The sequence below is a fragment of the Hyperolius riggenbachi genome, chromosome 11 (assembly GCF_040937935.1).
Source record: "Hyperolius riggenbachi isolate aHypRig1 chromosome 11, aHypRig1.pri, whole genome shotgun sequence".
In the NCBI taxonomy this organism is placed as follows: Eukaryota; Metazoa; Chordata; class Amphibia; order Anura; family Hyperoliidae; genus Hyperolius; species Hyperolius riggenbachi.
The window spans coordinates 101,114,460-101,127,618 of NC_090656.1; the positions used below are offsets into that span (position 1 = coordinate 101,114,460).

At 43.3% G+C, this 13,159-nt stretch overlaps 1 protein-coding gene across 1 annotated transcript in view; it reads right to left on the reverse strand.

The window, feature by feature from the left end:
- Window positions 1-12,152, reverse strand: part of LOC137537835 (embryonic protein UVS.2-like) — a 41,295-nt gene extending 29,143 nt beyond the window's left edge. Inside the window, exons 1-4 of the mRNA XM_068259789.1 lie at window positions 12,081-12,152; window positions 8,096-8,120; window positions 4,211-4,336; window positions 1,681-1,798 (exon numbers count right to left, since the gene is read on the reverse strand). Coding sequence (XP_068115890.1) covers window positions 1,681-1,798; window positions 4,211-4,336; window positions 8,096-8,120; window positions 12,081-12,152 — 341 coding nt within the window. The remainder of the gene's footprint in view (window positions 1-1,680; window positions 1,799-4,210; window positions 4,337-8,095; window positions 8,121-12,080) is intronic.
- Between the last annotated feature and the right edge of the window lie 1,007 nt (window positions 12,153-13,159).

Below are 13,159 nucleotides of genomic sequence, written 5' to 3' on the forward strand. Positions count from 1 at the left end.
TCTTTTTGAGTGACCTATTGTAGCTCACTATAATTTCTGTGTAACTAACCGTTTCCTTTTCAGGTATTACCAGTGCACCGGCTGTGAAGACTCGATATTGTGTATTTTTGACCTTTGATGTGCAATGGAGGAGTATTTTGACATTGAAGTGTTTTGGCTGACAACAATTTCCGTGACCACTGTTCGGTTTGCGAATAAATCTTTGATAATTTAATCTGAGTCAGTGTTTAGTGCAGGGGTGCCCACACTTTTTCGGCTTCCAGCATTGAAAGCAGTGTGTATGGCAATAATGTGTCTGCTGGCTGTAATATAAAGAGTCAAAGTTTTGCTCAATAGAGCTTTATGGGGCGAATCGAACTTACGGGAAAGTTCGCGTTTGGTAGGCGAACGCGAACCCCCGAAGTTCGCCGGCGAACAGTTCGCGACATCTCTACTGGGAATACACGGGTCGTTTTTGAGCCAGATAGATGGCTCGATAGATAGTTTCCGATATGTCCAATCTCCCGCTCGATCGTTTCGCCGCTTGATTCTCCCGCTCGATCGTTTCGCCACTTGATTTGTGATAGTAGTGAATGGAAAAAGATAAGAAAAAGGAGCCGAAGATAAGAGAATCGACTGCAGAATCGAGCGGCGAAACAATCGAACGGGAGAAATGAGCGGCAAAAACGAGCCGTGTATGCCCAGCATAACCAGTACCAACCTCTCCCTATCCTATCTTCTAACACTTAAGTTGCCCGTATGTCTACAGATTTGCTGCCACATGTCTGCCCAGTCGATGATTTGATTAAATTTGGCCCAAAATTGTTCAAATGTGTCGAACAGACATGCTGGAAAGATCTTGGTGGAAAGTGTTAAATGCGGTGGCAGCGTTCACGATCTTTGACCCTCGGCCACTTTCCCCATCAGGTGTAAAATGTCTCCCCGTTCTCCCCCAGGTGCCTGCGCAGTGTAAAAAAAGCTGTCCCACTGCTGCAATTTCCGGCTTCGTCTGACATCACACCACCTCATATACCCGCCAAGTGGTGACACTCAGGGATGACCGTGGAGCAGGCCGGGAGTCGCTGCAGTGGGGCTGGTGAGATTTCACACTAACAGGGCACCGGGGAGAGGGCATTTACACTTGGTTAATCTGGGCTGGGCACCCTCAACCTCCTAAATTACATCTACCTCTAACAACTAACCCTTGTCAGTGCTCACCTCCAGTAAAGTCTTCAAACTGCAGTGGATGAAATCCTCACAGCTGGTGCTTTGGTTATTATTATTATTTAGTATTTATATAGTGCCAACACTGGGAGAACATACAAACTCCTTGCAGATGTTGACCTGGCTGGGATTTGAACCAGGGGCCCAGCGTTGAGGGATAACCACTACGCCACCATGCTTCCCAAAGTAATATGTATTCCCCTCCCCAAACAACATAGTTTTAGACATTTTTGGTGGGCTGAAGGTCTGGTGCATCTTGGTATGTTACCATTACCACCGGATGATGTATCAGCTCATTTAAATCTCATTTAGTTCTCGAGAGTCTAAACAAAAACAAAACTGTGTTGGAAAACTGGCTTGATTTTTTTGTTTTACAGATTATATAATCTAATAGTCTTCATCTTGATTGGATAATAATTTGGTCTACCTAAAACAAGGGGCATTGGCATGTACCAGTAGAGATCAGTTATGACTCACCTGCTTCCTTTTTCAAAGTTGAGGTAATCAGTCTCTGTTGTCCTTTGCACAAAAGTCACACAGCTCATAGTTGTTATTTCTTGCAGTGCCATGATAGTAACAGCTTGGTTTTTTGCATCTATAATAAAAAAGAAAAAGTTAATGATTATCAATTTATCTTTTTCAGATCCGACCACAGAAGATCTGCATCACTGGTCAGATTTAAGGTGGCTGTACACTGCCAGGGCCGGATTTACCATAAGGCACTGTAGGCACGTGCCTACAGGCGGCCTGATTATGGAAAGGAGGCTCTCTCCTCTCCATGGGCACCTCCCTCCCTCCTTCCCTCTGTAGTGTCCTGATGAGAGTCTAAATGAGAGGTTGCTCACTCAGCGCTCTGTATTCCACTGATGAGAGCTTACTTCAGCCAGGAGTACCTCTACCTACTTAATACTGAGGTTCCTCTAGCTACCTAATACTTGAGGGCACCTCTAGCTACTTAAAGAGAACCCGAGGTGTGTTTAAAGAATGTTATCTGCATACAGAGGCTGGATCTGCCTATACAGCCCAGCCTCTGTTGCTATCCCAAACCCCACTAAGGTCCCCCTGCACTCTGCAATCCCTCATAAATCACAGCCGTGCTGTGAGGCTGTGTTTACATCTGTAGTGTCAGTCTCAGCTGCTCCCCCGCCTCCTGCATAGCTCCGGTCTCTGCCCCCGCCCCTTCCCTCCAATCAGCAGGGAGGAAAGGGATGGATGCGGGGACTGGAGTTCTGCAGGAGGCGGGGAGAGCAGCAGACTGACACTATAGAGATAAACACAGCCAACTCTGACAAGCTGTTTGTCAGCAGCGTGGCTGTGATTTATGAGGGATTGCAGAGTGCAGGGGGACCTTAGGGGGGTTTAGGATAGCAACAGAGGCTGGGCTGTATAGGCAGATCCAGCCACTGTATGCAGATAATATTCTTCAAACCCACCTCGGGTTCTCTTTAAAGCGGAAGATAACCCAGCATTTCAACTTTGCTCTAAAACATTATTTACAGCATATTATATGCAACCAGCATTTTTTTTGTACTAGACCAGCATTGGAAGGGTTACACACAGAGCTTTAAAGTTCCATGGAGAGAAATGCAGACGCATCTGAAGTTTAGATAGATACATTTAAGTAAACACAATGTAACAAGTGGTGAAGTTGACACACTCTCTGACTGTGCAGGAGCTCCCGGACACAGAGAGAGTGAGTCACATTCCTCACTTGTTACATTGTGTTTACCTAAATGTATCTATCTAAACTTCGGATGCGTCTGCATTTCTCTCCACTGAACTTTAAAGCTCTGTGTGTAACCCTTCTAATGCTGGTCTAGTAAAAAAAAAAATGCTGGTTGCATATAATATGCTGTAAATAATGTTTTAGAGCAAAGTTGAAATGCTGGGTTATATTCCGCTTTAATGTTAAGGGCACTGCTGGCTACCTAATACTAAGGGCCACCTGTACCTACCTATGATGGCAAGGGAAATAAAGGAGAAGTGACAGCTGAGACAGCCAGCACACGTGTGGTGCAGTTTAGTGGGAGTTTGTAGGTTTATTGAAGGCTGTCTAATGTGCCAGGATATCTGTGCCTACAGGCTCCCTGGAGGTAAACCCGGGCTGGATGCTGGCAGATGGCCAACAGATTTGATCAACAGATAGATCCTTCTCTGATCAAAATCAAAATCTGATCAGGGAGACCTTTTACTATAATACGCTACAAATAGATTTTTAATAGAGTTCACCTGAAAATCTGTTAAAAAGCGGGAACTGGAACTGTCGCTGCAGCCACACTGCAGGGTTGGCTGACAGACCTCCCAGCCCTTGGAGTCCTCCCCTGGGCCCGTACAGTGAAGCATGCACTCACTTGTCCACCGGTGGCTTCCGCCCATGTCCTCTCTTCATTCCCACTGGCAGCCTGTACTTGTACGTGACCACATGCCATGAGGTTAAGGGATACAGGCGCCCCTAATGATGTGCTGAAAATAGTAATTGGAGACAGGTCCTTTTACAGAACTGCTGGGAGCAACCCAGAGTTAGCCTTGGTTTGTGGTAGATGATCGCTGGAGATGCCTTGCCTTATGCTGGGAATACACGTTAAGTTTTTACTTTAAATAGATGGGTTCGATAGATAAATTCCAACCTGTCGGATCTGGTCGATTCTACTTTCGTTTCGATTCTCCTCATTCAAGTGAATGTAATTGATAAGAAAAGATAAGGAATCGAGAGGGGAATCGAGCAGTGAATCGAGAGTAGAATCTATCGAAAGCGAAAACGACGGCAAAAACGAACGCAAAAACGCATTGTGTATTCCCAGCATTAGTATGTCTGACTCTGGCCCATTGTCTTCTAGACCTCCACAAAAGTGTTCTAGCCTCAGTGCTTTGGTAAGCAGCTATTAAGCCCCATTCAGGTTTTTCTACACTTCTTACATTAATGTTTTACCTCTGTAACCCTTCAGCAGTCCCCAACACTATTATACAGGCTCTGTGCCCTCTGGCTAGACAAAAGAACTGTACTTACCATAGTCTGAAGACAATATAAATGGCACAATTACTGCTCCATTTTTGCATTTAGGCCAGTTTACACATGAAGTGGTGCTGCGTATTGAGCGTATGTTAATATCGCCTTGTAAATCCTGCAGGTTGCCTGTGTAATAAAAACACATACACATTAAAATCATTAATATCATTTAGACACCACTTCTAGAGTTGAGCTGAAATTTTCGTAATTTCGCATTACTATAATTACGCATGCGAAATTTGCGATTACGATGCGAAATTAGCGTAGCGAAATTGCCATTAAAATCGTAAAAATCGTAATTGAAAATACCGTAACGCTCCGTATAATATAAAAAAGCCGCCGACTTTAAGGGTTAATAGCAAAGCCCCCTTAAATGCTAAGAGCCTCAAATTTGGAGAATATATTAAGGAGATCAGGAGGAATAAGAGGAAAAAATTTTTTTTCAAAAAGACCTTATAGTTTTTGAGAAAATCGATGTTAAAGTTTCAAAGTAAAAATGTATACATTTAAAAACCCGCCGACTTTAACGGTTAATAGCAAAGCCTGCTTAAAGTTTAGGAACACCAAATTCCTAGGGTATATTAAGGGGATCAGTGGGAATAAGAGGAAATTTTTTTTTTTCAAAAAGACCTTATAGTTTTTGAGAAAATCGATGTTTAAGTTTCAAGGGCAAAAATGTCTTTTAAATGCGGAAAATGTCAGGTTTTTTTGCACAGGTAACAATAGTGTATTATTTTCATAGATTCCCCCAAGTGGGAAGAGTTTTACTTACTTCGTTCTGAGTGTGGGAAATATAAAAAAAAAACGACGTGGGGTCCCCCCTCCCAGACCTCTTTAACCCCTTGTCCCCCATGCAGGCTGGGATAGCCAAAATGCGGAGCACCGGCCGCGTGGGGCTCCGCACCCTGACTATACCAGCCCGCATGGTCCATGGATTGGGGGGTCTCGGAAGGGGAGGGGCAGCCAAGCTTTCCCCTTCCCCTCCGAGCCCTTGTCCAATCCAAGGACAAGGGGCTCTTCTCCACCTCCGATGGGCGGTGGAGGTGGAGGCCGCGATTTCCTGGGTGGGGGGTTCATGGTGGAATCTGGGAGTCCCCTTTAAAAAGGGGTCCCCCAGATGCCCACCCCCCCTCCCAGGAGAAATGAGTATAGAGGTACTTGTACCCCTTCCCATTTCCTTTAAGAGTTAAAAGTAAATAAACACACAAACACATAGAAAAAGTATTTTATTTGAACAAAAAACATAACCACGAAAAAAGTCCTTTAATATTCTTAATTAACCATTAATACTTACCTGTCCCTTTAAATAAATGATCCCACGCAATATCCTCGGAAATGTTCTATCAGTTACAATGTAACAAAGTTATTACAATGTAACAACTTTGTTACATTGTAACTACGCCGCACCCGACGTCACTCACCGCCGCCGCTGCCTCCGCGTCTGTGCTGCAGGACCCGACAGAGCTCTGAGCTATAGCTCAGAGCTCTCGAAAGCATTTTTGTATTTGGGCTCCAAGGAGCCCCATTGGTCCTTAGCAGACCAATGGGGTTCCTTCTGATTTGAAGGAACCCCATTGGTCTGCTAAGGACCAATGGGGCTCCTTGGAGCCCAAATACAAAGATGCTTCTCAGAGCTCTGAGCTATATAGCTCAGAGCTCTGTCGGGTCCGTGCAGGACGCTAAGTCCCCGCAGCTCCCGCTGCCCTCCCCGCCTCTCCCACATGTCACCCACATGTCACTCACATGTGGGTGACATGTGGGTGACAGATGTGGGCGGGGTGGACAGCGGGAGCCGGCGGGGACTTAGCGTCCTGCAAGGACGCGTAAGTGTATGCGGCGGGTGAGCGGCGAGTGACGTCGGGTGCGGCGTAGTTACAATGTAACAAAGTTGTTACATTGTAATAACTTTGTTACATTGTAACTGATAGAACATTTCCGAGGATATTGCGTGGGATCATTTATTTAAAGGGACAGGTAAGTATTAATGGTTAATTAAGAATATTAAAGGACTTTTTTCGTGGTTATGTTTTTTGTTCAATTAAAATACTTTTTCTATGTGTTTGTGTGTTTATTTACTTTTAACTCTTAAAGGAAATGGGTAAGGGGTACAAGTACCTCTATACTCATTTCTCCTGGGAGGGGGGGTGGGCATCTGGGGGACCCCTTTTTAAAGGGGACTCCCAGATTCCACCATGAACCCCCCACCCAGGAAATTGCGGCCTCCACCTCCACCGCCCATCGGAGGTGGAGAAGAGCCCCTTGTCCTTGGATTGGACAAGGGCTCGGAGGGGGAGGGGAAAGCTTGGCTGCCCCTCCCCTTCCGAGACCCCCCAATCCATGGACCATGCGGGCTGGTATAGTCAGGGTGCGGAGCCCCACGCGGCCGGTGCTCCGCATTCTGGCTATCCCAGCCTGCATGGGGGACAAGGGGTTAAAGAGGTCTGGGAGGGGGGACCCCACGTCGTTTTTTTTTTATATTTCCCACACTCAGAACGAAGTAAGTAAAACTCTTCCCACTTGGGGGAATCTATGAAAATAATACACTATTGTTACCTGTGCAAAAAAAAACTGACATTTTCCGCATTTAAAAGACATTTTTGCCCTTGAAACTTAAAAATCGATTTTCTCAAAAACTATAAGGTCTTTTTGAAAAAAAAAAATTTCCTCTTATTCCCACTGATCCCCTTAATATACCCTAGGAATTTGGTGTTCCTAAACTTTAAGCAGGCTTTGCTATTAACCGTTAAAGTCGGCGGGTTTTTAAATGTATACATTTTTACTTTGAAACTTTAACATCGATTTTCTCAAAAACTATAAGGTCTTTTTGAAAAAAAATTTTTCCTCTTATTCCTCCTGATCTCCTTAATATATTCTTCAAATTTGAGGCTCTTAGCATTTAAGGGGGCTTTGCTATTAACCCTTAAAGTCGGCGGCTTTTTTATATTATACGGAGCGTTACGGTTTAATGCGAAATTACGGTAGCGTTTAATGCGAAATTACGGCATGAACAAATAACCATTGTAATGCGAAAATTACGCGAAAATTACGCTTACGCGAAATTTCGCGAAATCCTTCTTCATTACGATTATGTACTTACGGCCATAATCGTAATTACACTAATTACGCGAAATTTCGCGAAATCGTAATTAGGTCATTACGCTCATCTCTAACCACTTCCAGACGCAAGATGTCAATGGCTTTAGTTACAGAAATATCAGTCACTGGATAAATAGATAGTTGTAAAAAATAACAGAATGAGAAAATACAAGTGTATAAAGAACTGAACAGTCTTACATTACATGAATCTGCTGGGACCTGCTCAAGCGTACCGGATAATATGGCTCGACGTCACTTGTGTGACTACCAGCATTGCACTTGACACTGATATTTACACTCCTAAGTATGTGACCCAACTTCAGCAGGAGGCAATCAGGGACAAGAAGATGAGTATCATCTACTGATAGCCCTACTAAAAAATATTGTGGTTTTGCTTGGGGTCGTTTTTTTGACTCTGGACTATTATAATAAAATAACTGATTGTAAAGTCTCCATGAGCTCCAGCTTCTGCCCTTGTTCCAGACTACCTTCCTAATCAAATTAGGCTACCTGCCCGGGGGCGGGGTCAGGCGATTGCTCTTTTCTGGGGAATGAGAGTTGCCCACTAGCTGGGGAATATCTACTTTTCAGGCAGCTGCCAGTCTGTGGACCGTCATTTGACTGTCTTTTGCAAACAATCATTTCTATGGAACAGGTGCATCAAATATGTGATTTGTGTTTACAACGTGGAAGGATGAACAAAGGTGTTCATCAAATTGTTCATTTTGAATACAGGACATATTTCACATACACCACATTTTTAACAAAAAAACTCTCTCTTTCTCTTACCTGTATTGAGATTTGTTTGAATTTCCTGAAAAACAAGTAAAAATCAGAATTAAAAAAAGAATGACCACTGATTCATATTTAGCTTACAATAACAGCTACAAGAAAATGACTGGATTTACAGGTCCAAAGAAAAAGGATCTTTTTCACTTCCCTAACAGCTACTCTTTTTAAAGGACACCTGAAGTGAAAGGGATATGGCGGCTGCCACATTTACAGTATTTCCTTTTAAACAATACAAATTGCCTGACTGTCCTGCTGATCCTCTACTTTTAGCCATAGATCCTGAACAAGCATGCAGATCAGATGTTTCACTGAAGTTTTATTGAATTTGCCACATGCTTGTTTCAGGTGTGCGATTCAGACACTACTGATGTCTGAAAGATCAGCTGGACTGCCAGGAAACTGGTATTGTTTAAAGCCCAATCTACACGATACGATTCTTTGAGCGATTCGATTACGATTCTATTTACGATCCAATTAAATCCGACATGTCCGATTGGAATTCGATACCAATCGATTTGCCATTGCAAAACAATGGCAAATCGAATTGAATCGAATCGAATCCCGATCGGACATGTTGGATTTAATCGGATCGTAAATAGAATCGTAATCGAATCGCTCAAAGAATCGTATCGTGTAGATGGGGCTTAAAAGTTGGGCTCCAGAACTGAAATCTGGACAGCAATATCTGAAGTTTGGCTATTAGCCAAGCCCTGCCCCTACACCATATATCGTATTTGAAGCGGGCACCTGACAGACAAATTAACATTACACTGGGTACCATATTTAACTGATAAGTCTCGGAAATCCAGAAGAGTGTCCAGTATCTTCCAAGTAAGCTAATAGACAGTGGAAAGCCTAGACTAAATCAAACCAGGGACCAGATCCTACTGAAGGAATTGATATTTGACTCGCACAAGACAATGACTTCCGTGAGACCTGCGTCATCCTAAATCAGTAACACACTACGAGACAATGAAAAAACAAAATGTGTGTAGTTTTAGTTTGTGTAGATGCTTATATTACTAGTAACCCATTTATAACTATCAACGTACATTCCTAATGCAGACCTGAAGCAAAAATAAACTTACGAGATAGTGAAGAAATACAGACCCAGGATCACCAATGCTGGCTTCCAAAGTTAAAGTGTGCCACGGTCCCACCCCAGTACCAAGGGGTCACAGTAATGAATAGCTTCAATGACCGGCACCACATGAAGAGTATTATAGCTCAATCACTTTATTCTGCCATCCAATCGCAACGACAGACTGCTGTTTCGGCCATAACCGGGCCTTTGTCAAGTTGCAGATAACATACAAAATCACAGTGCTCATATCAAACATTATATAGGAAATAAAACACACCCATAACATCCCACAACCAATCCCAGCAGCTGAACACAAATGGACCTGATGGGGGACTGCATAGCCGTTAAGACTACCCATCAGTAACAAAAAGTTCAAAAGGCAGCCTACCAATGGGGAGCAGCGCGAAACCGCCGCTCCAATAACTGCATAATCTGCATTAGGGCGCTCATTACTCCGCCGACATCCTCCGTACAGCCGGAAGTGATGTCATGGTCACATGACCTAGTGCGGGCCAATCACTGCTCCCCTCTGCCGTCCAATGCAGTTAGAGCGTAATGCAAGCGTAGAGGCAGTGGGTGGGCTGCCTTTTGAACTTTTTGTTACTGATGGGTAGTCTTAACGGCTATGCAGTCCCCCATCATGTCCGTTTGTGTTCAGCTGCTGGGATTGGTTGTGGGATGTTATGGGTGTGTTTTATTTCCTATATAATGTTTGATATGAGCACTGTGATTTTGTATGTTATCTGCAACTTGACAAAGGCCAGGTTATGGCCGAAACAGCAGTCTGTCGTTACGATTGGATGGCAGAATAAAGTGATTGAGCTATAATACTCTTCATGTGGTGCCGGTCACTGAAGCTTTTCATTACTTACGAGATAGTGAATTATATGTATAGTACAGCTAAGAAATAGAACAATAAGAGTGAAAAGAGTCTCATGTTGTTTTCTAGTACAGGAATAGTAAAAAAAAAACCTTCAGTTATCTATGCAAAAGAGCTTCTCTTAGCTATGCAACCCACTGGGCCAAATACAGTCCTGTTTTCTGAAGCACTTCAACAACCAAGAAACAGTGAGAGACAGCTTGAGACAAGGTTTTACTGCAGGAAAGGTCAAGGGGTTATTATTTCTGCTTTGTTTTATAGCTTAAAAGACAGAGTGTGGTTTAAAAACAGTATGATGCAAATTTATAAAAAAAAATGCTATATCACTGAAAATAAAAATGTGAGACTCTTCTTTGCTACTAATGTTCTATTCATTATTCATACTACATACACAATTCACTATATAATTTTTTCGCTTCAGGTTTCGGTCCTCCCGACAAGTGGGTACTCTGCTAAGTTTAATCACTTCTATTTCAGTAGTGAGATATTCTCCCTCAATATCATTGATCAGCTGGGAAACACCATATGTAAACATCATGTGATTTCCAAACCATCCAATGGAGTCCAGCATAAGAAGAGCGTGATTGCACATTACATCAGCATGAACCCAAGATCTGCAAAACGCTAGAGGATTTTAAAGCAGATTTTCAGAACGGTTCTAGGCATGTTTAGGGCTCTTTCACACTACAGGCAGCGGTGAAAGGCTAAAACGCTGCGTTTTGGCTGCAGGCGTTTTCAAGGCGTTTTGAAGGCGTTTTAACGCCTATACATTACAATCAATTGTAATGAGAAACGCCGCGGTAGGCCCAGAAAAAGCGCCTGGGAGCGTTGAAACGCAAGGCTCCAAAACGCGGCGTTTAGTGTGAATGGTAAAATGAAAGTCTATGGACTTTCTTTTACCTAGGAAAACGCCAACTTCGGCCAAAACGCCGAAAAAGCCCTCTGGTGTGAAAGGGCCCTTAGAGAGGTTTTCTAAACATGCCTAGCATTTTTTGGAGCGTTTTTGTGTAGCAGATTACAAATATTGTTACAGTGAAGCTGTTACTAAACAGCTAATGTAACAAAAACGCCTGGAAAACCACTCTGATCTAGCGTTTTTCAGAGCAGTTTGAGCTTTTCCTATACTTTACATAGAGGCAGAAACGCTTCTGCAAAAATGCTGCAGGACCCACGTTTGCAGTTTGTTAAAAACCTTAAAGGGAAGGTCCAAGCAAAAAAAAAAAATGAGTTTCACTTACCTGGGGCTTCTCCCAGCCCCATGCAGCCATCCTGTGCCCTCGTAGTCACTCACTGCTGCTCCAGTCCCCCGCTGGCAGCTTTCTGACCTCGGAGGTCAGGGCCGAATTGCGTACATTTTTACACATTCCCGCTAGTGCAGGAACATTAACGCATACATTTTTACGCGTTAGTGGTGCAACGAGTAAATTTTTGTTCCTGCACTAGCTGGAATGCGTAAAAATGTACGCAATGTGGCCCTGACCTCCGAGGTCAGAAAGCTGCCAGCGGGGGACTGGAGCAGCAGAGAGTGACTACAAGGGCACAGGATGGCTACATGGGGCTGGTAGAAGCCCCAGGTAAGTAAAACTCATTTTTTTTTTTTTGCTTGGACCTTCCCTTTAAACCACTGGTGTGCACCAGCCCATTGAAATACATTAGCAAAGCGTTTTCACAGGCTGAAGCGGTTTGCGGAACGCTTCAAAAACCTCTTGGTGTGCACCAGGCCTATCTGTAGCTTTTAATTACAGCAGTTTCACAATACTTTATACAAATGTCACTAGGTAAGCTGACAACAAAGGGCCTGCTGTGTTGCTATTAAATTCAACAAAGAATAGATACGTTTTCAGCCAAAAAGATCTAATACCACTGATTGCAGAAGACTGCTGTAGAGGACCAGAAATATCTGTAATAACGTGAGGATGTCACCTAAAGTAACCCCGTGTCTGTTTGAACCTTTACAGTTAATAACTACAGCTAAACAGGTTTAAAAAAAAAATCTGAATTTCCAAAAAGAAACTCACCTGTAATGGCGAAGCCCATAATCCCTGCAACACATTCAGCAGAAGCACTGCAGCTACAGTGGTGCAGTACATGGTTGCTCTTCAGTCTTTCTTCTTATCTTCATCCTACACAGGTCTAAGTTATATCCTAGACTGGGGGGGGTTTCTCAACCAATCAGCAGTGGCACACATTATCTGGGAAGAATAACCAGTCTGTCCACAACTGGCTGTGAACAATGCTACTAGATTTACAAGACCCTCTACACACCCACTTTTATAACTTTCTTTATAAAAGTTTCTTTATAAAAGATAAATCCAGGCTGCTAAAAATCACAAAAGTCCAGGAATGTGAATTGGTTAAGGAGTCGCTCTCTGTAGTGTCTGGAAGAAGGAAGGGGGGGGGGGGGGGGTAACACATCTCCACCAAGGGTAGATAGACAGTATATGGTAGGTACAACCAGAGGCGCCAACAAGAGTAAAATACACTATAAACAAGATTAAAATACACTAAAAATGGTTAAAAAAAGAAGTACCGTCCGACTTACCTCTTCCCTAAACTGTTTTAGTGTATTAATATCTTGTTGGCTCCTCTGGTTTTTCCTACTATAAATTGGATTTGTGTGCACACCTATGAAAGTGGTAAAACTGACCAATTATCGGCCACTCAAAATTGGACGTGTGTACCAGGTTAAAGACTCCTGAGTTTTAAGCCTGGTACACACCTTCAATTTTGATTGGCCAGTTACTGACCAATTTTACCACCACCATGTAGTATCAGAGGGTTTACCTACACAATATGCTCGTAGTATTTAAAATCTGTTGACTCTCATACTACATGGAGGTGGTAAAATTGTTCAGTGATTGGTCAATCAAAATTGGTGTATACCAGATCCTTAAGCGATGTCGGGCGACCACTGTGCACACACTGGCTGTGTGAATAATCATTGCCCAAAACTTGGTGAAGGTGGAGCTATTTGAGACCCTTAGCTGTATCCTTAAAAAAGTAAACCCCTCCCCCGAGTGCATTGTACTCCTTCTTACCCCTCCCATCGAAAGCTGCTCCATCGGACTGGGCCACAGAAGTACAGTTTCTACCCTCG